This window comes from Trachypithecus francoisi, unplaced genomic scaffold (genome assembly GCF_009764315.1).
Source record: "Trachypithecus francoisi isolate TF-2019V2 unplaced genomic scaffold, Tfra_2.0 Contig00159, whole genome shotgun sequence".
Taxonomy (NCBI): domain Eukaryota; kingdom Metazoa; phylum Chordata; class Mammalia; order Primates; family Cercopithecidae; genus Trachypithecus; species Trachypithecus francoisi.
In genome coordinates this window covers 193,566-220,859 of record NW_022680496.1, presented here as the reverse complement: position 1 = coordinate 220,859, position 27,294 = coordinate 193,566, and the positions used below count along the sequence as shown (strand labels likewise).

The window sequence follows — 27,294 nt, the reverse complement described above, 5'->3', positions numbered from 1 at the left end:
TTGGAGACACTATCACTTTCATCCTCTGTCTACCAGAGAGGTGCCACCTTGACCATGGAAGGAATTCCTAAAGAATAATCCCTCCTCCACTTTCACTATAGAAATGGGCAGCAACTGCCACACGATTGAATCCAGAAGCAGAAAGTTACTCTCTATCTCCTGCCTTCTGATTTCCTTGTAGTGCCCCCTACTGGCAGAAGCCAGCTGGCATGACAGCCTGGGAAACGGGGTTCACACACTCTAGGCCCCCGCAGTAGAGTATAAAAGGGCAAGTGTAGAACTGAAAAATAACAACCTCTAGAGTCAAGAGTAGAAGCAGGGGGCCGGCAAGGTGGCTCACATCTGTAATTCCAGCACTTCAGGAGATTGAGGGAGGTGGATCGCTTGAGCCCAGGAGTCGGAGACCAGCCTGGCCAACATAGCAAGTCCCCATCTCTACAAAAAATACAAAAAAAATTTAGCCAGGCGTGGTGGCACACACCTGTAGTCCCGACTACTTGGGAGGCTGAGGTGGGATCACTTGAGCCTGGGAGTTGGAGGCTGCAGTGAGTCATGATCATGGCCACTGCACTCCAGCCTGGGTGACAAGAGTGACACCTTGTCTCAAAAAAAAAAAAAAAACCAAAAGGGTAGAAGCAGGGAAACCATCAGGATGCCCGGCCTGTTTTTTTCTTTTTCATTTTTTTCCCCTCATCTGTGGTAATTTAGCCAATTCAAAGGCCTTATTCTCCATAATTTCAACTTTCCTTCAGATTTGACCAAGTCAGGTAGAGCTGGTCAAGCCCAATGGGAAAAAGACCAAAACAACAACAGAAACAAACAAAGAAACTGTTAAGCAAAATAAACGATCGCACAATTTGTATTATTGAGTGCTCTAATGGTAAGGAGAAATTAAGACCAGTTGGTTGTTAATGTTAACTTTAGTCACTAAGATGAGTTTCCAAGACAAAACTCCAATTCAGGTCCTTACCTAGGAACAGGGCCCAGGCTCAAGACTGCTCTTTACCATTTTAGGAGGAAAAAAACTCAGACTCACCTTCCCTGCTGGAAGCCAAATGAAATTCCAGAAACGAGTTGCCTGCTCTCCATCGTCCTGGAAGCAGGAAAACTCGCCTTCCTTGTTGGGAGTTAAGTAAAACTGCAGAAAAGAGGTGTACAGCAAAACAAACCTTATATCTCAACTAAATTTTGGGAGACCAGGGATTCTCTGAAGTGTGGAGCTCCCAGATCTCAGCAAATTGTCCTGTTTGAGTAATAAAAATAGCCCAAGCTGGTACCAAGCACTGATAGATTTGTCAAAGGTCAGGGCTACCTCCACTCAGAGTCACTTCCTTTGGCTGCCAGTTTGTAAACCAAAACCAGCTCTCAATCAGTTTGGAAGTTTATTTTGCCAAGGTAAAGGACATGCTTGGGAGGGAGGTCTATGCCTTTATCTAAATATGATTTTTAGGGCTTCAATATTTAAAAGGGAGGGGCGGGCTGGAGGGGAAAGGGGGAGAACATGGTCATTACTGAATCCACACATTGCACAAACAGAAAAAGGAACAGGCAGGGGAATAGTCAATTATGTATTTGCCTCCAGCTCTGTGAATCAGCACTTCACTAACATAAGGTGAGGACAGGGCAGCTACCTGTGGGGACATTTAACCTTTTATCTGTAGCTATCTGCTTTGGAACATACAGAAAGGCAGTTTCTTGCATGACTCAGCTTTCTGCTTAATTTTTTCCTTCTGGCATAGTGAATTGGGCTCCCAGGGTTTTTGTTGTTTTGTGTGTAAGTGGGGGGTTCACTTGGGCCAGGGCCCGGAGTTATTTTCTTTTCACAAATATAGCCTCTGGAGTTCAGAGGAAAGGCTGGGATTACAGCCTTCTGTGAGCACCACCATCCATGGGATTACACGAGGAAGTGGCTGTGAAAAGATAAGAAGACCTCGTACTAAGCCCTGGGCACCTGAACACCTAAGAGGTCAGGAAGGGGAGAAAAATCCAGCAAAGGAAAACCCAGAGGACCCGGCCAGTGAGCTAAAAAGAAAAGTGCAGAAGAGTGCAGGGAAATGGTAAAGAAAAGAAAGCTTTCCACAAGACAGGACCGATCAGCTGAGGCACCTGCTGCTGAGTAGTGATGAGAGCTGAAGTCTCTCGCCCGAAAGGCAGTAAGGCGGGAGGGGGAAACCTGAGGGCAGCGGGTTCTCTCTTGGGAGCGGGAACATGGAAGGGTGTGCCGCGGGACAAATGCAGCCTGGGAAGAAGCTCTGAGTAACGGACATGCGAGGATGATGCTTGTGCACGAAGAAAATGACCACTGTCCTGGCTCCGCGGGATATGAACCCGGGCTTCCCACCCTCAGGGACTAGCTCTCCAGGCAACCCGGACGGTCAGTGCCGGTCAAGTAGAGGCAGCTCCTCGCTGAAGGAAGGAGCACGGGACAGGGAAGCAGAAAAGGGAGCGCTAAGCCTCCAACTCCGTCCATCTAGCCACGTTTGAAGAGCCACGAAATGGAGGAGGGAACCCCTCTGAGCGTGCCGGAGCGGAGACGGCTCTCAGTTGCAGTCCGGACGCTTCCGGCCGGGCGCCCACTGCCAGTGGCGCGCCCCCGCCTGCTCCTCCAGGATTCCTCTTCGCCCTTTCTGGGGCCGCCCCGGGGCGCTCTCAGCAGGATGGCCAACACCTTCCCTCCATCCCTACACCCCCCAGCTCCCGGGCCCGTGGCCGCGCTCCGCTCCCACACTGTGCACTCCACCCCCCACATCCTAGCCGGCTGCCAGAATCCGGGGGAGGGCGGGGGCTCGCGTGGGCAAGGCCGGCGTCCGGCCGGCGGCTGTCACGTGGGCCTCCGGGGCCAATAGGCGCGAGGTTTTGGGTCAAGCTCAGTCAGCCCCAACTGGGTCTGGCAGTGGGACTAGGCGGGCCTGCAGGCCGTGGCTGAGCGAGCGAGCCCTCGGCGAGTGAGTTGTGGCTGCGGGTATACCCGGCGGTGGGGACAACCCCCGGAGGGAGGCGGAGGGAGGGGAGGCAAGGCCCGCACCTGCCTGCATCCCGTCTCCCACGCCCCAGCGCCCTCTGACCGTGCAGTTCTGTGCAGGACCAGGCCATGGAGCGCGAAATACAGCGGGTCCGCCAGGCATTCCTGTCCGGACGGTCGCGATCCCTGCGGTTTCGGCTGCAGCAGCTGGAGGCCCTGCGGAGGATGGTGCAGGAGCGCGAGAAGGACATCCTGGCGGCCATCGCCGCCGACCTATGCAAAGTACGCACGCGTGCGGCGGGGCGCGAGGAAGCTGGCCCCAGCCGCGCACTTGCGGGCCGGAGCTTCTGCTGGGTTTTGTTTTTGCTTTTACATTTCGGATTACTCCAGCGCTGGAAGTATGATCTCCAGCAATACAGATAAAGCCAAAGTTCCCTCTGACTTTCCCTGTCCTCTAGCACTCTATTGTTGTCCATTTTTCTGTTACATTTGTGATTCTTTTCCTTATGATGTGTAGGAACTCTTTGTATATTCTGGGTTTCAGTAATTTGTCAGTTTACCGTATTGTAGATACTTTCTTTGGGTTTCTTTCTTTCTCTCTTTTAAAGCCAGTAAAATTTAGCAGTGGGAGAGTTGTATACCAACTTTAGTGACAGTAATATTAATAAGTTCTGAATAATCCATTACCCTCAGACCAGCCTCTGGGTCTATTTCTTGCCTTTTGGCTTTATGGTTCCTTTTGTAGACAGAGTTTTATTTTTAAGTTATAGTTGCACTCAAATTTTTCTTCATAACTTTGTGTGTTATTAGGTCAGTTCTACTCAAATTTTAATGCACTAACAGACACCTGGGGATCTTGTTAAAATGCAAATTATTGTTCAGTACGTCGGGGGTGGGATCTGAGATTCCAAGTTTCTAACAAGGTCCCCAGTGATATCATATGCCTCTTTTGGATACACGCTTTGTGTAGCAAAGTTTTTATTGTTTTGATTTGTGTGTGTGTGTGTGTTTTTGTATGTTTGCTTGTTGTTTTGTTTTGCTTTTAAGACAGAGTCTCACTGTGTCTCCCAGGCGGAAGTGCAGTAGTGCGATCTCGGCTCACGGCAACCTCCACCTCTCGGGTTCAAGCGATTTTCTTGCCTCAGCCTCCTCAGTAGCTGGGATTACAGGCGTGTGCTACCATGCCCGGCTAATTTTTGTATTTTTAGTAGAGATGGAATTTCACCATATTGACCAAGCTGGTCCTGAACTCTTGGCCTCAAGTGATCCACCTGCCTGGGCCTGCCAAAGTGCTGGGATTGCAGGTGTGAACCACCACCCCTGGCCTGTGGTAGCAAAGTTTTAAGTAATGTTTTAGGGTGTAAGTATATTCCTATATGTTTTCTGATAATAGTTACTTTTTTTTTTTAAAGAGACGAGGTCTCCCTTTATTACCCAGGCTGAAGTGCAGTGACTCAATCATAACTCAATGCAGCCTCCAGCTCCTGGGCTCAAGCAGTCCTCCTGCCCCAACCTCCCAGATACTAGGACTACAGGCACGAGGCCATCATCTTGTTTTTAGTTTTTATCTGCATTACATGTGTAGCAAAGCTTTACTCTGGGTTTGTGATTTTTCCCTTCCCCACAATCCCCTCAATCAAAGATTATTTTAATAAGTCATAACAGTAGTAGTACTAGTAGCAACTATAGAGTACTTTTGGTGGAAAGGGGCTGTGATATTAAATAAACAAGATGGGATAATTAAGATTCCAAAAAGACTGTGTCATTTAATCATTCTTGAAGAACTAAATGTGTGAGTATGTGTATCTATAGGATGACTCAAGAAATACAATAAGTTCCCTGTCCCCAAGAGTTTTAAACTTGGTTGGGAAACAGAGCATACACAGATAAAATGTGAATAATAGTTATAAACCAGTGCATTAAGGGTGAAATATTAAGATGCAGATCAAGAGCATAATTACTGTGATACAGAAAGTATGATCAGAGCAGACCTTTGTTCCTCAAGGAAATCTTCCTGTAAGAGGTAATATTTAAGCCTGGCTTTTATTTATTTATTTATTTTTTTGAGACGGAGTCTCACTCTGTCGCCCAGGCTGGAGTGCAGTGGCCGGATCTCAGCTCACTGCAAGCTCCGCCTCCCGGGTTTACGCCATTCTCCTGCCTCAGCCTCCTGAGTAGCTGGGACTACAGGTGCCCGCCACCACACCCGGCTAGTTTTTTGTATTTTTTTAGTAGAGATGGGGTTTCACCATGTTAGCCAGGATGGTCTCGATCTCCTGACCTCGTGATCTGCCCGTCTTGGCCTCCCAAAGTGCTAGGATTACAGGCTTGAGCCACCGCGCCTGGCCTAAGCCTGGCTTTTAAAGGGTGTGGATTAGTAAAGAAGGATTTACTAGTGGTACTACTACTACTATTAGTGTTACTACTCCCTGAAATAATCTTTGATTTTTTTTTTTTTAATATATTAGAGAATTAGCAAGCCCTTATCAAGGGCGTGAAGGGTGCAAAAGGAGTCTGGATGGCAAACCAGCTAGTCTGATAATGCCAGTTGTTGTCACTGCAATTGTACCTGGCTTGAGTGTTTTGACATTCAGGGCCAAGTGTATCATACTTACTCTGCAAGATTAACTGTGATTCTCTTATAACAGAGTGAATTCAATGCGTGCAGTCAGGAAGTCATTACTGTCCTTGGGGAAATTGATTTTATGCTTGAGAATCTTCCTGAATGGGTTACTGCTAAACCAGTTAAGAAGAACCTGCTCACCATGCTGGATGAGGCCTATATTCAGCCACAGCCTCTGGGAGTGGTGCTGATAATCGGAGCTTGGAACTACCCCTTTGTTCTCACCATTCAGCCACTGATAGGAGCCATCGCTGCAGGTCTGGTGCCAGCTTATGTCTATATACCTTTTTAGGGAGGCTTATTTTCTCATATTCATTGTAAATTAAGGGTAGTGGCTAATTAAATGCATTTACTTTGGTGATTTGCCTTTGTTTACACCACCAGTGTACTGAGAATTCATTCATATCATACATTTTTTTTTTTTTTTTTTTTTTTTGAGACGGAGTCTCGCTCTGTCGCCCAGGCTAGAGTGCAGTGGCGGATCTCAGCTCACTGCAAGCTCCACCTCCCGGGTTCACGCCATTCTCCTGCCTCAGCCTCCTGAGTAGCTAGCTGGGACTACAGGCACCCACCACCTCGCCCGGCTAGTTTTTTGTATTTTTTAGTAGAGACGGGGTTTCACTGTGTTAGCCAGGATGGTCTCGATCTCCTGACCTTGTGATCCGCCCGTCTCGGCCTCCCAAAGTGCTGGGATTACAGGCTTGAGCCACCACGCCCGGCCATCATACATATTTTTAAATGGGCTGCTGAGGAGATTTGTGTGGCTATGTTTTGAAGCACGTGGAGAATGAACCTGTGGAAGTGTAAAGGTGTCTGAGTCAATAGGCCCAGGAGTTTGGAGTCAGGCATCCATATTCTAATATGGTTTCAGTTGCTGGCTCTGGCTTTGGATGAACCATTTGATTCTGTCTGACCAGTTTCTTCATTCAAATAAAGGCTATGAGAGTAATGCTAGCTTGGGTATATAGCAAATGCCAGGAGATTAATTTCTCACTTTGCAGGATCCAGATAGAGAGCTGTATGTTGAAATCGCTCATTTGCCCAATAATTCCCAGGCAGAGAGGACAATTTAGGGGCAGAAGTGGGAGAAAAGTGATAGAAAGTTGGAGGAGTGGGAAAGGCTGATGGAACCCATTGACAGTGACCTGAAGATGATGACAGCTAAGGAGTTAGCCTTTGAAGAGAAAGTGAGGTGAGCTCTTATGCTCATTTTGAGGATGTGCAGCATTGAGAGCTGCAGAAATAATTGGGAGTACCTAGCCTGTACTTCCCACTGAACGCCATTTTGGTAGCTATTACAGTTAAGTATTAGATGATACTGTTCTACTTTTTACTTTGTTTAGGAAATGCTGTGATTATCAAGCCTTCTGAACTGAGTGAAAATACAGCCAAGATTGTGGCTAATCTTCTCCCTCAGTATTTAGACCAGGTAAGAATTTCTTGCCCCATCTTCAACATACGTGTTTACTGTGGAAAACACACATTTGATTTTCTTGCTATTGCATGTTATTGCTGGCCAGGGACCCGATTGCAGTTTCTTTAAGCCTTCAGCAATTGGCTTAGTAAAAGGAGTTCAGTTCCAAAGTACATTGTGGAGTCACCCGGCTGTGGAGGTTACACAATATATGTAGGCCCATGACTTCATGGGTATGTACTCCTGCTGTTCACAGATTCTGTCTGTTTGGCATTTTGGAATAATCTTTATTTGAGCTAATGTGATTTTAGGTGTTTTCATTTAATGGATTATTTAGTGAGGGACTGGTACTGTGCTGGGTGCTAACATATTTCTGTTACTAATAATTTCTTTTGTTCTAACAAAATGTACTTTTATATGATTATATAAGAGTTCTCTTTTTTGTTGTTTTTTGAGATGGAATCTTGCTCTCTCACCCAGGCTGTAGTGCTATGGTGGGATCTCAGCTTACTGCAACCTCCGCCTCCTGGGTCCAAGTGATTCTCCTGCCTCAGCCTCCCAAGTAGCTGGGATTACAGACATGTGCCACCACGCCCAGCTAGTTTTTGTATTTTTGGTAGAGATGGGGTTTCACCATGTTGGCCAGGCTGGTCTTGAGCTCCTGACCTCAGGTGATCCGTCCACCTTGGCCTCCCAAACTGCTGGGATTATAGGTGTGAGCCACCACACTCAGCCTATAAGAGTACTTCTGCTTTCAAAAAAGACATGTCTGTGGCATGAAAACATGCCACACACACACAAAAAAGTGCCCTCCTGAACTAGAGGACGTATCCTCACACTGACTTAACATGCTGGCATTTAAGAATATCAAGAACTGAATAAAGAAAATGATCTGCTCAACTGCGGGGTAATTCATCTCTCTGAGTCAGAGGTTCTTATGCCCTCCAGGGGAGGAAGTTAATGATGCCACGAAGAAATTGGCACTGCTGAGTTCTACATGAGTTGCTGCAGAGAGGAGTCTTCATTTAGCTTTCATTGAAAGACAGCTTAAAAATACCTTAACCTGTATTTTGTATATCAACTTGTAATAGCTTGAGGCCAGTTCTGGTTCTTGGAATGATATTGTTCTCTTTGTTAGAACCATTTTGTTCTAATAGCTGTAATGATCCAATCAAGAAAAATGAAATGGAAGACAGTGAGATGTCAAGGATTGAATAGGACTTAGAACCAGAAGATAGAGGTTGAAGGTACTGCTTTGCCCCTGACCAGGGGTAAATTATTCAATAACTGACTGTCCGGATGAGGAGGATAATAATGCCCTACCAGCTTCAGTTACCGTGTTAAGGGATTAATAATATATGCTGTATAGGTTAAGTCGTAGAAAAGTTAAAGCTTGAAACATTTGTTGGGCAGCTGAACTATGAAGTGAATGAAACTAATTCGCCTTCACAACAGGAGATCAAGTGGAAACATGAGATCCACAAGCCAGCTTTTACTTTACACTTCCACCTTGGAGTCTTGAATACCTCTCTGTCTTCCTTGGTTGCCATCTGTTCTCTTACTTTTCATGCTGTTATTGTCTAAGGTGTTGTCTCTTAGAACAGCTGGTAATGATAGTACAATGCGTAGATGGGCTCAGTCCACAGAAGCTACGTGAATTCTCCTAGTACCAGATGAGGAAATTGAGGCTCAGAGATGTTCAATAGCTTGCCTAAAGTCAAATAAGCTAGTGAGTGGCAGAGCCCAGATTCAAACCAGATACACTTCAAAAGCAAGCGCTCTCAGCTACTGTGCCGGGTATATCATTCAGAATAGCATGGGCTGAGCCTACTCTGTTGTGAGACAGAGAACATTCAGACTAAGATATGCAGCTGGGACCTGTCCTGTGGGAGCCATTCTTCACCAGAGTCACTTCTGCATACACCCACATCTCATGCATTTTCCCTGGTCAAATGCAACCATTTGTTCTCCTTAGTCTTTGTTGCTGATCTCATGTAAGAAACCGAGTCTCCAGGTTGGTTCTATGTGGGTTCATGCTTCCCAGATGCCAGCGGACTGTGTGTTCTCCTCTTGTCCTTGGTCAGCTCCCCCTCCCATCCCTCACAGGGACTGGTCTTGACACTCTCTGGGTTTTACTGAATGTTACATGTTTATGTTGAAGAGATTGCTGATGTTAAGATGTTAGGATAAATTTGGCAGTGCAAGAGTTTGTGTTTCTCTTTCTTTGAGGACCTGTATATTGTTATTAATGGTGGTGTTGAGGAAACTACGGAGCTCCTGAAGCAGCGATTTGACCACGTTTTCTATACGGGAAATACTGCGGTTGGCAAAATTGTCATGGAAGCTGCTGCCAAGCATCTGACCCCTGTGACTCTTGAACTGGGAGGGAAAAGTCCATGTTATGTTGATAAAGATTGTGACCTGGACATTGTTTGCAGGTGAGTCTGGCTCTCTGATTTTCTGCAGTTTTCCCAGCACAGTGGAGACTTTTCCTGACAATGTTACTCTTTGCATTTGAACCCCATACCTTATGGCTCCAAGATACATCGTTAAACTTTGGTGGTCAATGTCATCAAGAGTAACAGGAGTCTTTCACTCTCTCGGTGCCACCATTACAAATGGTGAGCTGTAAGTCCTGACATCGTGTGATTGTCCTTAGGAATTTTGAAAAAGTTATTTCTGTCCTCAAGATTACAGCTAGATCTAGCAAGAAATGTAATGTTCTTCTGGCCAGTGATCTGTGAAGTACATAATCCAAAGTATTGTGTGCGCCAAATAAAATCTTTAAATTCCCATTTGAGAGGGGGTATTATGCTGATCTCTTAACTGAGATCCTTTGTGGACAAAAGCGAGTGTTCCTCATTTTTTAACTGTGAATAACATCTTGCATCTGAAAATCAGAAAATAAGAGGTTTCAGGTTCTCTCTGCTAAATCCGGTTTAGCTACTAAGAAGTGCCAAATCATAGAACTGACTCTGCTCTGGGTGACGTGACTTTCTCTCCCCTTCATGACTCTGTGCCCTGGGTGGCGTGGCTTTCTGTCCCCTTCAGAGATGCCAGGTCAGGGTTCCAGGTTGGCTTCCTAAGTAGAAATCTTGTTGCCAAAACCGGACACCCTCAGTTAGTGAATGTTCAGGGCGTGGGTTTCTGCCCATGCATGGAAAAGGTCTTCCCAAGTGGGGCAGGGCTCCACAAAGAGGAGCATGGCCTTGAAGTCTGGCTGCCATCCTGCTTTATACCTGAACATCTTGCCAGCAGAGCCAAAAACCACAACCAGGAGAGTCTATACTGAACTCCTGTCATCCAGGACTTTCCTTTGGCTGGACTGGGAGAGGGGAAAGGACATTGGGAGGCTGTTTCTCCTCTTTTCCTGCTGCAGGCAATGGCATCGCTGTTTACCAAGTACTGTTTCCCATGAGCTGGTGTGAGAATTCCCTGCTGTGTAAAATACTCTACCTCATTTGGAAAATACATTCTAAGTTCCAACCAACTGATTTAGAAATGAGTTTTTAACTTTTTAATAAAAATTGCCAGATAAATATATGAATCTATTTTAGTTGCAAAACATTCAAACAACACAATGTAACAATTGAAAATTTGACTGAATTGTATAGCTGTTCTGGACTTTTTCCCCTCAGACGCATAACCTGGGGAAAATACATGAATTGTGGCCAAACCTGCATTGCACCTGATTATATTCTCTGTGAAGCATCCCTCCAAAGTCAAATTGTGTGGAAGATTAAGGAAACGGTGAAGGTTTGTATTTGAAACATCTGATTCCACTGATTTTAATAAGATAAGGAGTCAAATGAACTGTTCGCAGGAAGCATCCCCATTTGTTTCTCCCTTCAGGAAAATTTTAAAAGCATATGTGACTCAATGAACTTACTGACTAATATGAAAATGCTCTGTGTACCTTTCATAGAATATCTGCTGGGAGCAAGGTTGCCTTGGTGTTAAATCTACTTAAGTTGTCTAGTTGATTTAGTTGTGTCATATACTTTTTTAAAAAAAGTTAAATAATTGTGTGTCCATGGTTTTGAGGGAATGTTGCCAACCCTTTAGGTATAATCAGAGAGACCCTGTGGCATATTGGCCATTGCTGATGAAGGTTATCAGTTTTTGTGTATGTAGAGGGCCTAGGGTGGCCAGTAGTTTGGAGGTGTGACTTAATTAAATAACTACTTACAGTGTACCTTTTGTATAGTTAGCAATCTTTCAGGGTATTTAAAGTAAATATCTGCAGTGAAGGAACCAAGGAAGACTGCATGGTAGAGTCCCAAGCCAAGACTTGAAGGAAATGTAGAATTTAGGTTGGTAGAAAGGAATGGGGGCTGGGCACGGTGGCTCATGCCTGTAATCCCAGCACTTTGGGCGGCCGAGGCGGGCAGATCACTTGAGGTCAGAAGTTCAAGACCAGCCTGGCCAATGTGATGAAACCCCGTCTCTACTAAAAGTACAAAAAAAATTAGCCAGGGGTGGTGGTGCATGTCTGTAATTCCAGCTACTCAGGAGGCTAAGGCACGAGATTCGCTTGAACCCTGACGAGAATTGCTTGAACCCGGGAAGCAAAGGTTGCAGTGAGTCAGGATCATGCCACTACACTCCTGGGTGACAGAGCAAGATTCTGTCTTAAATAAATAAATAAATAATTAATTAATAAGAATGGGACGACCAGTGTGACTGAGTTCAGCAGTGGGTGAGTGTCATTAACCTCTCAGATGAAAGAAATTATTGGAGTAGTCACTGTTTACTCGACAGATGTTAATTGGCACTAAAAGGAAGGATCAGAAACACCAGAGTAATGCATGTGATCTGAAAATGAAAATTGTTGGCCGGACATGGTGGCTCATGCCTGTAATCCCAGCACTTTGGGAGGCCGAGGCAGGTTGATCACTTGAGGTGAGGAGTTGCAGACCAGGTTGGCCAACATGGCAAAACCCATTTCTACTAAAAATACAAAAATTAGCTGGGCATGGTGGCATGCACCTATAATTCTAGCTACTTGGGAGGCTGAGGCACAAGAATTGCTTGAACCCAGGAGGTGGGGGTTGCAGTGAGCCAAGTTCGTGCTACCACACTCCAGCCTGGGTAATGGAACGAGATTTTGTCTCAAAAAATTTTAAAGAAAGAAAATGAAAATTGTTGCCGGTTGCAGTGGCTCACTCCTGTAATCCGAGCACTTTGGGAGGCTAAGGCAGGAAGATCGCTTGAGCCTAGGAGTTCAAAACCAGCCTGATCAACATAACGAGACCCTGTCTCTACAAAAGAGAAAAAGGTTAGCTGCGCATGGTAGCACATGCCTGTAGTCCCAGCTACTCAGGAGGCTGGAGCCAAAAGGATCACTTGAGCCCAGGAGTTCAAGGCTGCGATGAGCCATTATAGCACTACTGTGCTCCAGCCTGAGTGACAGCGTACGATTCTGTCTCAAAAAAAAAAAAAAGGAGAGAAAATTGGCTGGGCACGGTGGCTCACTCCTGTAATCCCAGCACTTTGGAAAGCCGAGGCAGACAGATTGCTTGAGGCCAGGAGTTCAAGACCAGCTGGGCAACGTAGCAAAATCTTGTCTCTACAAGAAATACAAAAATTATCCGGGTGTAGTGGCTTGTACCTGTGGTCCCAGCTACTTGGCAGGCTGAGGGAGGAGGATTGCTTGATCCTCCTAGGAGGCGGAGGCTGCAGCGAGCCAAGAGTGTGCCACTGTACTCCAGCCTAGGTGACAGAGTGAGACCCTGTCTCAAAAAAAAAAAAAAGAAAAGAAAATTGTGTACCAGGAAGTTCAGGGCAATAGTTTACCATGTGTTCCAGGCAGAGTAACTTTGGGGATGAGGTGCTAGGGCCTTGATATGGGTATTGGACTATCATTTTTAGTGATAGGACTAAATATGGATCCAGATGAGCACATGAAGGAAAAGTTGCCCAGATTCAGGGTACGTGGGAAGAGAGAGTAGTTAAAAGATACTTGTGAGATTGAAAATATTTGGGAATTGGAGAAATGCTTAGTTGAGTGTGGTGATGAATTCAATTTCAAAGGAATAAGGGCCTCTGCCTGCCTTTGAGGCATTTATACTCTTAACACAGTGGTTCTCAAGCTACATGTTAGAATCATTAGGGAACCATTTAAAAACAAGTTTGCAAGCCTTACCCTCCAAAGATTCAGCTTGTCTGAGGCCTCCAGGTAATTCTGTGATACACTCAGCACTGAAAACTACTGTTGGTGACTCTGGAGTCAGAGCTCAGGCACATGCATTTTAGCAAGCTGCACCAGGGATTCCAGCCACCCAGACTTGAGAATTGCTCTTGGTAGAGGTTGAATGAACAATGTTCATTTTGATTTGAGATTCAATTGAGAACCCTCCCAACCAAGGCTTTGAAGTGATGTAGCAATTCAGTAATTTTGTTTTACAAAGTAAATATTGATTGTATGATTATTGAGGTTCTTTCACCTTGGTAATTTCCCAAGGCTGTGTTTTGATCCTTCGAGTAGTTTCACCATCATGTGTAAGTGGTGGAAATACCAGTTCAAAGAAGACCAGAACAACAAAATGGAGCAAAGATTGGCAACTGTTTTCTGTAAAGGGCTAGGTGGCAAATATTTCAGGCTTTGCAGACCTTTGGGTCTCTGCTGTAACTACCGAACTGACTGTAGGGGGAGAGCAGGCGCAGCCAATGTGTGAACACATAGGCAACCCTGATGCAGAACAAGACTTACCCCAGCCTGCTCCCACTGTCAGCCGCAGGAGGTGAAGGCCCGTGGGTGGACTGTAAGATCCATAAGAACCTTTGGAACTATGGACAGTGATAGATGTCTTCTGTGTGTGTGTGCTCTTTATTTTCTAGTCCTCGACCTGCCGAAAAGCTGAAATTTACTACTGTTAAATTACTTGAGGGGTGGGGTGTTAGATTCTGTGAGGGTATAAAACCAGATTGATTTGGGGGCATGGCTGGATTTTGTACTCACTGAAATTGAATTGTGGGTCTTTGTGACATTTATATACTCCTGTTCTTTTAAATAGGAATTTTATGGAGAAAATATAAAAGAGTCTCCTGATTATGAAAGGATCATCAATCTTCGTCATTTTAAGAGGATACTAAGTTTGCTTGAAGGACAGAAGATAGCTTTTGGTGGGGAGACTGATGAGGCCACACGCTATATAGGTAATGAAAATTCTCCTTTCCTATGGGAAGATGGCAGTTTGGCAGTTTTTGCTGACGCTACTTATTAACGCTAAATAAACTATTAAATATATAGCATTTAATTGTTGAAGTACTAAATCCTGCTTTCTGGTATACTGTAGCTTTTGTTATAAACTATTTAAAATGTCTGTGTTTCTCTGTATTGAATGATGCCACCAGCATTGCTCCAGTTCATATTTACACGTAACTACTTTTTTCTTCATAACAATCCTGAGAAGCAGAATAGAACTTGATGTAATTATCTTTAGTTTGTGGATGGGAAAACAGCACAAAGAAGGAAATAACTTGGTCACTGTTCCACAATTAAGCAGTGACGGTACCATTCCAGAAATAATGTTTTGGTTCATCATGCTTGACCTTATTATTTGTGTACCTTCTTTATGCTTTTTCTTCTTTGCCTTGAATATATATTACTTTGAATGTTAAGCACATTTTTCTAAAGTAACATATAAGGTGACAGAAAAATTAGATACATTTGGACTTGGCTGGCAAATAAGCTGTACCACATAGCTTTACTTATCCCCTTTATCAGGTAAGATGCTACAAATTACCAAAAAAAAAAAAAAACAACTTTAAAAAAACAAAATTTAAAAATGAAATAATAAGCAGAAATTGATTCTCTTGTAATTAGCAGTCCCGAGGTTCTGCTGAGCTGTATAATTCAGTGACTTCACGGTACCATCAAAAAACCCTGATTCTTTGTACTAGGATGCAAAAGAAAACAATCCTTGTGCCTTCTGTCTCTCTTGGTGGCAGCCCAGATTGAATTGGGGAATACATCTGTAGAAAAAAGAGAAAACGGACTCTACTTCTTTCACCTCTCTGTTCTCCCATCCTCAGCCTGTCCACATTGCCCATTTCTAGGTTAATTAATGGCAAAAGGAAGGGGCTATCCTGATTAGCTTCTAGACTAATTAGGACTTCCCCTGACTTCGAGCTGGGATCATTTTACCTGAGCACGGCTATGCAGAGGAAGTAGACACTCAGCCCAAATTGGTTCTCTGACCTGAGGAAGATGCGGGCAATGGATTAGGGGTGGCAGTTTATATACCCCTGGAAGTGGTGCTGCAAGAAGCTGTCCACAGCCACATTGCCAAGATAATCTATTAGAAACTAGGGGTAAAGGAAAAGTGCCAACTTGTTATTGTCAGATGACTTCTCTTTTGGATGACGATCCAGTTTCTTATTTACAGAGTCTTCTGGAGTCTACTGCTAGTTGGTGACTTACACTGGCAGCAGATGCTGGGACACTTTGCATAGCCTCCCCAGCATCTGTTTCAGCCTCCTTTTTTGTGCCTCTTCCCTATGGTAGATGGAACACTGAACTAAGGCTTAGGGAATTTTGTCCATTTAACTCTGTTTTCTTAATCTGTCCAACAGAGTTGTAATAAAGGTTAATGAGAGCGCTGGAGTTAAGGAAAAATAGTATTGATTTGATTCACGGTTGAGCTGTCTTTGCTCCTAGAAAGACCTGTCCGTTCAAGACCAGCCTGACCAACATGGAGAAACCCCATCTCTACTAAAAATACAAAATTAGCTGGGCATGGTGGTGCGTGCCTATAATCCCAGCTACTTGGGAGGCTGAGACAGGAGAATCACTTGAACTCTCGGGAGGCGGAGGTTGCGGTGAGCCAAGATGGCACTGTTGCACTCCAGCCTGGGCAACAAGGGCAAAACTCCGTCTCAAAAAAAAAAAAAAAAAAAAAAAGTAAAACTGTGCACAGAAAAATGTTAAGTATAATCTACAGTTAAACATATGCATGGCTGTGAACAGAGTTCAATGTGAAAAAGATAGATTTGCACAAGTATTCACAGGCTTTGGAGACATGGAGTATTTGCACAGCTCATCCACCTGCTCAGGATTTTTCAATAGATATGACTTGGCGGGGAGAGGGAAAGGGATGGATAGATGACGCAATGAAAGAGATATAAGATGAGGGTTGTACATTTTTGTCTAGTAAGTATTTTCATTTTCATTTTGTTTATTTTCTTTTTAGCCCCAACAGTACTTACTGATGTTGATCCTAAAACCAAGGTGATGCAAGAAGAAATTTTTGGACCAATTCTTCCAATAGTGCCTGTGAAAAATGTAGATGAGGCCATAGATTTCATAAATGAACGTGAAAAACCTCTGGCTCTCTATGTATTTTCGCATAACCATAAGGTAAGCTTTAGCGAGAACAGCTCACTAGCATAAGCGACTATCAAGAGTCATGTTCCTTCTTTGCTGTAAAACAATGCAGAAAATAGTGTGAAACAATGATGGTTTCTTCTGTCATATCAGAGTCCACTAAGTGAGGCTGTGTTCCTAGGTTGCTGTCTTGGTTAATGAGGCTCTGAGGTTATCACAGCATCCATTCCCCTCCTCCCTTGGGTTAGATCTGAGTCTGCAGGGTTGAGTGTCTCAAGGTTTTTGATTCACAAACACCTCCTGTATAATTGGAAGACTTATATGTGCCAGCATTAAATGCTCTTTTCTGATGTTAATCCACAGGGCATTGTCGAATAAGAGCCTGCACAAAATGACATTCACACCCACTGTGTGGGACGAAGACCCCAACACTGTCACATAAATGGTTGTGATATGATGGATTTTAGTTTCTCACATGGCACTAGCTTCTTGTTAGAGTGGTGGAACCACATCACCTGGTTGAGCAGTTCTGCCACTTTCTGCATGGCTCACTCATTCATGTCACTAGGAGACCAGCTGCTACTAAGAGACAGTGGCCCAAATGTTTTCGGGAGAACTTCTGATGGTAACATATAGATAGTCATGTGACAGCTTTTGGAGCTTGTGAGGCTATTGAGATACAGACAGCTACAGGTATTTGAAGTGAGACCAAATGTGTGGGGCTCAGTAAAGGCTGGGTTATTAACAAAACAATGGTTTGACATTTAAAACCATGGATAACGTGGGCAGGAAGGAACCCTGAAGCCGAAAGTCGGCTGGCCAGGGTACAAGTCAGGTGCGGAGCACTTCCCAGCAGTGGGTCACCTGAGGTGACTACAGTCCAGACATGAAGAACTGTCAAGGGCTTGCTGGCACCCAAGGGAAATGACATTTACTAGTCAAGTGTTCTTGTGCTTTTCTGGGCCTTAGGCCAAACAACCATTTATCTCTTAAAAAATAGGATGCTAAATCTAAAGTCTTAAATATTTTTACATTTCATAAAGACTAAATAATACCTATTAATCATGTGTTACAATTTAGAGCAGAGATAAGAAAGAAATAATAACAGTGTTTAAAGCTGGAATATAGTCTAAGCTGTCCCCTTACAAAGAGCCTTTTGCTGCTGTGTTGGGGAGTATACCTCTAGGTTGTGGCTGAGTAGGCCCAGAGGTGTGGAGCTGCCTCCCTTTGTGCACTGGATGTGTGTCTGAGAGGTTGGGTATCAGTCACTTTGCTAAATTAACCACAGCTGAGATTGTTTGTCTACCTGGCACGGTGTCCCCAAACTCAAGAATTTTCACTGACACAAAGCCAGAATGTGCATCCTTTAAGCACGTAACTCTGAGCACACAGCCCTCTGTGTGGTGGGGCCGTGAGTGTTCCCTAAGGGGCAACTTCACTGACCTGGATGCCTTTGGTCTGTCCTCAGCTCATCAAACGGATGATTGATGAGACATCCAGCGGAGGTGTCACAGGCAATGACGTCATTATGCACTTCACGCTCAACTCTTTGCCCTTTGGAGGAGTGGGTGAGTCTTCTTTTCTCCTGCTCATAGTAGATATTTCTTTTTTTTTTTTTTTTTTTTTTTTTGAGACGGAGTCTTGCTCTGCCACCCAGGCTGGAGTGCAGTGGCCGGATCTCAGCTCACTGCAAGCTCCGCCTCCCGGGTTTACGCCATTCTCCTGCCTCAGCCTCCCGAGTAGCTGGGACTACAGGCGCCCGCCTCGTCGCCCGGCTAGTTTTTTGTATTTTTAAGTAGAGACAGGGTTTCACCGTATTAGCCAGGATGGTCTCGATCTCCTGACCTCATGATCCGCCCGTCTCGGCCTCCCAAAGTGCTGGGATTACAGGCTTGAGCCACCGCGCCCGGCCCATAGTAGATATTTCAAAAGCACCACCATTTCATGAGTGGATTGTGCGGGCTGTTGAATTAGCCAGCTGTTGCGTACCCTGAGTGTCCTGTCCTGAGGGAGGCCTTTCCTGGTCACCCAGTTGACTGGTTTTCCTGCTTCCCCACCCACCCCTGCAGCACAGGGTGAATGTCCTGTCACTCTTTCTGTCAGCAGCACTGACTGACCACAGCTGTAATCATTTACTTTGTTCACTTCATTGATTTTGTTTATTGTCCTGCCACATTTAGGAGATTTGGGAACCAAGAGTCAGGTCTCAAATTAAGAAGGTCTCTCTTTGTGTTTTTTTTTGTTTTTGTTTTTGTTTTTAATGAGATAACTAATAAAAGGTTCAGAATACCAGAAACAGACAGAAGGTAGAGGGGTTTTCTAACACGCCTTTGTTTTCTGCTCAGTTCTTACCTGTATTTGTTCCCCGGCCCTTTGTTTGGAGGAGCAGCCTCTCCTGGAATTGTTTTGTGATTTGAGTAAAATGAGACTCCCCCTGTTCTAGAGAGGATGGGCAGAAAGAAATTCATTCCAAGTGAAGCTTTGTAGACATAGCCTGATCCTTGCTGTTCCCTTTAGAACGTGACCTGCCTCCCTCTCCCACACGTGAGATGACTGACTCAGCGTTTTATTTCTCCTTTGGGACCTAGGCTAGGTGGGGTTTTCTACTATCTAATAGAGATATTACAAAATAGCCAATATGTAAACATTCTCAAAACAAAAACCCAACCATAAAAGCCGCTGTCTTAAAGCCCTGTTCTATCCTCTCCCTTTGTGATACCGGAAGTCAGTTGCTCCATGGGATGCGATGGCCCAGCTAGGCAGGACCGTCTGTTTCTGGTTAAGGAAACCTTATCCTATGACCAAGGAGCCTTGACCTACAGCCACAGGTCCTTGTCTAGGAGGTAAACATATTGCCAGCACCCAGCACAGTGACTGACATGGGTGAGGGACGGGCGGGAAGAGACCAAATCGGTAGGTATTGCCAGATCCAAATTGGAAATGGTGGTGGCTTGTAGAGGGTGGTGGCAGAGGGGGATAGAAAGGGAAGGGGTTATTTTTGGGATCAAGCAGCAGGATTTGCTGATGGAGTGAATGTTGGAGGAGGGGGTGAATGAAAGAGGATGACTCCTGGGATTTTGGCTGGAGTAACCAATACTTTTGTAGCCCAGATGCTTAAAAGATTGGACTCCGTTGTCTCTAGTTCCTCAGCTCACTGCATAGGATCCTGGCATCCACTGTGCTAGTGCAGTAATCTACTCGGTAATTGTTCCATATGGTGTCTCCAGTGTCCTCTAATTGCAAATCTAAGTGACTTGGGTTCAGTCTCTGTCCCTACTTGACCAGGTAGCCTGTGACATCATTGACTATACCATCTTATTTAAAACAAAACACAACCGGGCGCAGTGGCTCATGCCTGTAATCCCAGCACTTTGGGAGGCCAAGGTGGGCAGATCACTTGAGGTCAGGAGTTCCAGACCAGCCTGGCCAACATGGTGAAACCCTGTCTCTACTAAAAATACAAATGTTAGCTGGGTGTGGTGGTGTGTGCCTGTAGTCCCAGCTACTAGGGAGGCTGAAGCAGGAGAATCGCTTGAACCCGGGAGACGGTGGTTGCAGTGAGCCACAATTGTGCCACCGCACTCCAGCCTGGGTGACAGAGCAAGAGTTCATCTAAAAAAAAAAAAAGGGTGGGCACTGTGGCTCACGCCTGTAATCGCAACACTTTGGGAGGCCGAGGTGGGAGAATCACAAGGTCAAGAGATCAAGACCATCCCAGCCAACATGGTGAAACCCTGTCTCTACTAAAAATACAAAAATTAGCTGGGTGTGCTGGCACGCACCTGTAATCCCAGCTACTCAGGAGGCTGAGGCAGGAGAATCGCTTGAACCGGGGAGGCGGAGGTTGCAGTGAGCTGAGATTGCACCACTGCACTCCAGCCTGGCAACAGAGCAAGACTCTATCTCAAAAAATAAAATAAAATAAATAACAAAATAAAATAAGCAACCTATTATATACCCACAAAAGTTAAAAATACAAAAAGAAGATGCAAAAGCAAAAAAAAACAGGTTTACTGTCTTAGCAAATTTCAGGTATATAATACATTATTATAGTGGCTATGCTGTAAAAAAATAAAAATAAGACAAGCCTTGACCCCCAAATGTAAAAGGAATACAGGCTTTTTAAGAAAAGTTGGAAAAGATAGAGCCCAAAGAATAAACATTTACATTACCCATAACCCCACTATGTAAAGATAACTGGTATATGTCTTGCACATATATGCACACATATATACACAGACACCTGAATAGTCTATTCAAAAAAGTATCATATTATATATTGTTCTCTACCCTGTATGTGACAGGATAGTGTGACAGTTTTCCTATGTCAGTATTCTTGCATGTGATAATTTTAGTAACTGCATACTTTTCCATCATATGAATGTGGCATATTTATGTAACCAGTTCCCAGTATTAGATTTTTGTGATTTCAATTTTTTTGGGCTTATGATTCTTATATAATGTATCTTTAGGCACTCTGATTATTTCTTTAGGAAAAATGTCTACAAGTGTAATTACTCTGTTAAAATTATACAATTTTCCAAATTGAAAACAATGCTTTTTTCTTCTAATTCGCAAAGTAATATAGACACAGCGGCAAAAAGTCTGAACAATTAAACTTTAAGGAAAAATGTAATAATCTCCCAGGCATAAGCACTATTAATATTTTGGCATATAGTTTAGATTTTTCTTTTTCTTTCTTTTTTTTTTTTTTTTTGAGACTGAGTCTCCCTCTGTCACCTAAGCTGGAGTGCGGTGGTGTGATCTCAGCTCATTGCAACCTCCACCTGCTGGGTTCAAGTAATAGTCCTGACTCAGCCTCCCAAGAAGCTGGAACTACAGGTGTGTGCCACCATGCCCAGCTAATTTTTGTATTTTTAGTAGAGACAGGGTTTTGCCATATTAGGGCCTGGTCTCAAACTTATGGGCTCAAGAGATCCACTTGCCTTGGCCTCCCACAGTGCTGGGATTACAGGCATGAGCCATTGCACCCAGCTTAGGTTTTTCTTTAGAAATGCTTACCTTTAAGGCTTTTGATACATATTTCAAGTGTCTTTGCAGATTTCTGCCACTTTGTATTCCCATGAACATTATATGAGTGTTTACTTCCTTATATCCCCAGTTCTGGATTAAATTTCTAGACAGAAAGAAAAGGGTCTCATTTCAATTTGTACTCCTTTGGTTATTAGTGAGTTTGAATTTTTTTTTAGCACTCCCATTAATTTTCTATTTATGTCCTTTGATATTTTTGCTGTGTTCACATCTTCCTTATTAGCCTTTAAATAACCTTTTTTATAAGTAAGAAAATCCTCGGTCCTATCTGTAACACATATCCCTTTCCAGATTTTAATTTTTCTTTTATCTATGATTTGAAGCATTTATTTATTTAGAGACAGAGTCTCACTCTGTCACCCAGGCTGGAGTGCAGTGGCGCGATCTTGGTTCACTGCAACCTCTGCCTCCTCGCTTCAAGCAACTCTTCTGCCCCAGCCTCCCAAGTAGCTGGGATTACAGGCACCCAACACCACTCCTGCCTAATTTTTGTATTTTTAGTAGAGATAGGGTCTCACCATGTTGGCCAGGCTGGTCCCCAACTCCTGGTCTCAGGTGATCCACCTGCCTCAGCCTCCCAGAGTGCTGGGATTACAGGCGTGAGCCACCACACCTCGCCTAAGCCTGTGTGGCTTTTTGTTTTTTGGTTTCTGATTTGGAAAGTAGGCTTAGAAAAGCTTTCCCTATTTCAGTATTATTAAATATCATCTGCAGGCTGGGTGCAGTGGCACACACCTGTAATCCCAGCACTTTGGGAGGCCAAGGCATTTGGCTAACATGGTGAAACCCTGTCTCTACTAAAAATACAAAAAATTAGCTGGGTGTGGCGGCACCATCTGTAATCCCAGCTCCTCAGGAGACTGAGGCAGGAGAATCACTTGAACCCTGGAGGCAGAGATTGCACCACTGCACTCCAGCTTAGGCAACAGAGCAAGACTCTGTCTCAAAAAAATAAGAATAAAATAAATAAATAAATAACAATTATCTGTAGTTTCCCTCCCTCCCTCTCTCCCTCCCTTCCGTCCTTCCTTCCTTTTAACCATGGAGTTGGCCAGTCGTGGTGGCTAACACCTATAATCCCAGCACTTTGGGAGGCCAAGGCAGGGGGATCACTTAAGGTCAGAATCATGAGACCAGCCTGGCCAACGAGGTGAAAACCCGTCTCCACTAAAAATACAAAAAAAATTAGCTGGGCATTGTGGCATGCACGTGTAGTCACAGCTACTTGGGAGGCTGAGGCAGTAGAATCGTTTGAACCTGGGAGGCAGAGGCTTCAGTGAGCCAAGATCATGCCACTGCACTCCAGCCTGGGCAACAGAGCGAGACACTGTCTCAAAACAAAAACAAAAACAAAAAAACACCATGGAGTTCACTTTAGAATGCCGTATGCCGCATGATGTAATAATGTGCCTTTTTTTTTTTTCAAAGAGTAAACTAGTTATGCTGGCACCATTTTTTGAAATTATCATTCTCATACCGTCAGTACTCAATAAAAACACGTTTGGGTCATTCTTAGGGTTTTTTCATTGGTTGCATTATCTTTCTGGTTTGTTTTTTCCGTGGGCCAGTACCACAGTTTCTTTTTTTTTTTTTTGAGGCAGAGTCTCACTCTGTCACCCAGGCTGGAGTGCTGTGGCCGGATCTCAGCTCACTGCAAGCTCCGCCTCCCGGGTTTACGCCATTCTCCTGCCTCAGCCTCCCGAGTACCTGGGACTACAGGCACCAGCCACCTCGCCCGGCTAGCTTTTTGTATTTTTTAGTAGATACAGGGTTTCACCGTGTTAGCCAGGATGATCTCGAACTTCTGACCTCGTGATCCGCCCGTCTCGGCCTCCCAAAGTGCTGGGATTACAGGCTTGAGCCACCGCGCCCGGCCACACAGTTTCAATTACAGTAGTTGTACAGTTAGCTTTATAAGTGACATTTAGTAAATGCTTATTATATGCCAGGTACTGCGGTTGAATCCATGCCTTTTCTTTTCTTTTTTGAGATGGGGTCTTACTCTGTCACCCAGGCTAGTACAGTGGTACAATCACGGCTCACTGCAGCCTCAAACTCTGGGCTCAAACAATCTTCCCGCCCTAGCCCACTGAGTAGCTGGGACTACAGGGGTCAACCACCATGCCTGGCTAATTAAAAACATTTTTTTGTATAGAGACTGGGTCTCACTATGTTGCCTAGGCTGGTCTTGAATTCCTGGGCTCAAGCAATCGTCCCACCTCAGCCTCCCAATGTGCTGGGATTACGGGTGTGAGCCACTGCGACTGGCCAAATGCACGCATTTTAGAGACAGACAACTAATAAGTAGTAAGCCAAGAAATGAGCCAAAGTTGTCTGGCTCCAAAACCCACATATTCAATCCAGTAGCTTGCTCTTTAGGACACAGCACTATTTCAAAATCTAAAAGTAAAAGCCCCTCCTTTTTATTGCTTTTCAGTATTTTCTTGCTTGTTCTTATCTAAATTTATTTTTCCAGATGATCTTTGAAATCACTACCTCCTCCTACTTTAAAAAACAAACAAACAAACAAAAACCTTCTGAAATCCCCTGGGATTTTGATTAAAATTGATTTAAACTTAAATTATTTTGGGAAGAATTTATATCTTTAAAATGTGGAGTCTTAATGGGAATATGTTATATCATCTCTTCATTTATATAACCCTTTTATATCTTTGGGTAAAACTACCTTGGTTATGTCTTTGGCTCGCCCCTCCCTCATTCTTTTTTTTTTTTTTTTTTTTTTTTAGGCGGAGTCTCGCTCTCGCCCAGGCTGGCGTGCAGTGGCACAACCTCAGCTCACTGCAACCTCCACCTCCTGGGTTCAAGCAATTCCCTGCCTTAGCTTCCAAAGTAGCTGGGACTACAGGCGTGCACCACCATGTCCAACTAATTTTTGTACTTTTTGTAGAGACAGGATTTCACCATGTTGGCCAGGATGGTCTCGATCTCTTGACCTTGTGATTCGCCCATCTTGGCCTCCCAAAGTGCTGGGATTACAGCACGTGAGCCCCCGCGCCCAGTCCCCTCCCTCATTCTTTACCCTCCCTCAGTGTCAGGTTTTCTCAGGGTCTTGTCCTTGGGTCTCTTCTCACACCAGGCTTGCTTCATGAATGATTCCTTCCTGCATCCTGACCTTGGTAAACTGCTCCCTGGCCTCTGGTCACCTGTGTCTTACATCACACATGCAATTCCCTCTGCCGAGCTCACACTGCTCCTTTGTGCCTGTCAGTCTGTTGTACACACAGAGTTAGAGAAATGAAAACTGTCACAGAGCATGGCTTCGTGGAGGGCAGAGATTTACACTTGCTTATTATCACCCAGTGTGCAACCCTGCCGCCCTGTCTTACTTTCTACAGCCTTAGAGAAAGCAAGTGGGTGAGTGGGGCCATGGATGACTGAAGCCATGGGAAGGGATGGTGGGAATGAAGGGATGGTGGGAAGAGAGCATATTAGCATTTAGAGTCTGATCCAGGTTCAGGTTCTGGCTTTGCCACTTACCAGCCATGTGACCCTGGGCAGGTTAACGGACTCCGTAAGCTCCCTTTCCCTCTCTGGAAATGAGGCTGCTGATAATTCACCAGGTGGGATTGTGGTGAGAATTATCTTAAGAGAATGATTTAAACTCTTAGCACAGTCCCTGGCCTAAGTGAGAGCCATAGCTCTAGAAGAGGTGCAAGTCCTTGTCTTGCTCGTGGAAAGCATCCTGTTTGACAAGGACATTGACTTTTCCAGGGAAGTTGGTAAGGACTTCCTGAAAAGAGATACTTCGGCTGGCAGAGTTCAGAGGGGGCTCCCGGGCAGCAGGGAGTGCATGTGAGCTTTCCTGGCTGTTGTTAGACAGAAGTAGCTTGCATCATCTACAGTGAAGCTTGTTTTGTCTGTTCCCTTTATTTCAGGTTCCAGTGGGATGGGAGCTTATCACGGAAAACACAGTTTCGATACTTTTTCTCATCAGCGTCCCTGTTTAATAAAAAGTTTGAAGAGAGAAGGTGCTAACAAACTCAGATATCCTCCCAACAGCCAGTCAAAGGTGGATTGGGGAAAATTTTTTCTCTTGAAACGGTTCAACAAAGAAAAATTCGGTCTCCTGTTGCTCACTTTCCTGGGCATTGTAGCCGCTGTGCTGGTCAAGGTGAGTCCCTGTTACCCATGAGTGCCATTCTGTCTGGTCCTGGCCAATGGCTGCCAGATGCATATTCTAGCAGGACTCTACATTAACTTGTAGAGTCTAAGACAGGGTCAGTGAACCACAGCCTGCTGGCCAGCTACCTCTTTTTGTCACTAAAGTTATTGGAACACAGCCATACCCAGTTGTTACTAATCATCCACAGCTGCTTTCATGGGATGGTGACAGAGCTGAGTAGTTGCAACAGAGGTTGAAAGGCTCTTAAAGCCTAAATTATTACAGAAAAGTTTGCTAATCTCTGGTCTAAGAGGTTAAAACAGTGTAGAACTTGATTGCAGAATTCTGAGCTATCTGATCAAAGGGTTAGCCCTTTGATCCTTCTGGTATTGGACTTTCCATGTCACTTACAGCTTTGTTCTGTTTTTTTTTTTTTTTTTTTTTTTTCTTTGAGGAGTCTCACTCTTTTGCCCAGGCTGGAGTGCAATAGTGCAATCTTGGCTCACTGCAACCTCCGCCCCCCGGGTTCAAGCAATTCTCCTGCCTCAGCTTCCTGAGTAGCAGGGATTACAGGCGCCTGCCAGCCTCAGCTTCCCTAGTAGCTGGGAGTACAGGCGCTAGCCACCATGCCCAACTAATTTTTGCATTTTTAGTAAAGACGGGGTTTCACTACACTGGCCAGGCTGGTCTCGAACTCCTGACCTCAGGTGATCCACCTGGGCCTCCCAAAGTGCTGGGATTACAGGCATGAGCCACCACACCCGGCCAGCTTTGTTCTTGAATGTGCATGAAATCAGCTTGCCACGGAGATGGAGGCAAGAACTCTGGTGCAACAGCTTTGGTGAGGGAAATTTTATTAGGCTTGAGTGTTTTTCCTCCAAAGTTGACTACCTGATAAAGTTTATCTTTGGTGATTAGTCATTATAGAGATGGGCTTGCAAAGAGGCCCTCATGATAGCTGCCTTCTCAAAGCAGTTTGTGTATTTTGAAGTGAAAGAGGAAATCCATAATTAAAGTTAAGATGGAATGACGAACGCAGTTGTGTCTGTGGTGCCCTCAGCTGTTCAGCTGAGGATGTAACATTGAAAATATTGACCATATCAGTGAAGAATGGGCTTGGAAAAGGCAATGGTAATTGTGTTTATATTTTGTTTAAAATTTGAAAGGGGGCTGGATGTAGTGGCTCACGCCTGTAATCCCAACACTTCAGGAGGCTGAGGCGGGCGAATCATGAGGTCAGCAGAATCAAGACCAGCCTGACCAATATGGTGAAACACCATCTCTACTAAAAATACAAAAAGTTAGCCGGGCATGGTGGCGCACAACTGTAGTCCCAGCTACTCGGGAGGCTAACGCAGGAGAATCACTTGAACCCGGGAGGCGGAGGTTGCAGTGAGCCGAGATAGCGCCACTGCACTCCAGCCTGGGCGACAGAGCGAGACTCTATCTCAAAAAAAAAAAAAAAAATTTGAAAGGGGATTGGCCCGTCTTACAGTATCCTAGCTTTAGTGGAATTAGAGATACCAGTTGCATTTGAAATCGTTTGGGTTTTCTCAGAAATACCAAGCTGTGCTGAGGAGAAAGGCCCTGTTGATTTTTCTGGTAGTTCACAGACTGCGTTGGTCCAGTAAGCAGAGATGAACACCAGATTTCAAAACCCAGCCCTGTCTGTTAAGAGTGAGGTAGGAACTTTTTGTTTTCTTTCTATATGTAAGGTGGGCCAAGTTGGGGTATGTTTTCTAGGGTTTTGTTTTGTTTTGTTTTGTTTTGCTGCAGTTGGAGGCTTAGGGGT

At 44.7% G+C, this 27,294-nt stretch overlaps 1 protein-coding gene and 1 pseudogene across 5 annotated transcripts in view; both read left to right on the top strand.

Annotated features, from left to right (window-relative positions):
* The first annotated feature begins 2,638 nt into the window (after nt 1-2,638).
* The window catches only part of ALDH3A2 (aldehyde dehydrogenase 3 family member A2), a 28,758-nt gene continuing 4,102 nt past the window's right edge, over nt 2,639-27,294 (top strand). The window contains exons 1-11 of one of the 5 annotated variants that reach the window (XM_033190355.1): nt 2,821-2,945; nt 3,083-3,244; nt 5,611-5,842; nt 6,929-7,014; nt 9,229-9,437; nt 10,638-10,755; nt 14,016-14,157; nt 16,194-16,360; nt 17,796-17,895; nt 25,276-25,511; nt 27,060-27,184. In XM_033190355.1, coding sequence (XP_033046246.1) covers nt 3,092-3,244; nt 5,611-5,842; nt 6,929-7,014; nt 9,229-9,437; nt 10,638-10,755; nt 14,016-14,157; nt 16,194-16,360; nt 17,796-17,895; nt 25,276-25,511; nt 27,060-27,143 — 1,527 coding nt within the window. In that variant the 5' untranslated portion in view covers nt 2,821-2,945; nt 3,083-3,091 and the 3' untranslated portion in view covers nt 27,144-27,184. Of the gene's footprint in view, nt 3,245-5,610; nt 5,843-6,928; nt 7,015-9,228; nt 9,438-10,637; nt 10,756-14,015; nt 14,158-16,193; nt 16,361-17,795; nt 17,896-25,275; nt 25,512-27,059; nt 27,185-27,294 lie in introns of all 5 variants that reach the window. The other 4 variants (XM_033190439.1, XM_033190521.1, XM_033190683.1 and 1 more) reach the window with 4 other exon arrangements.
* Nucleotides 14,888-14,978, top strand: LOC117071366 (annotated as a pseudogene).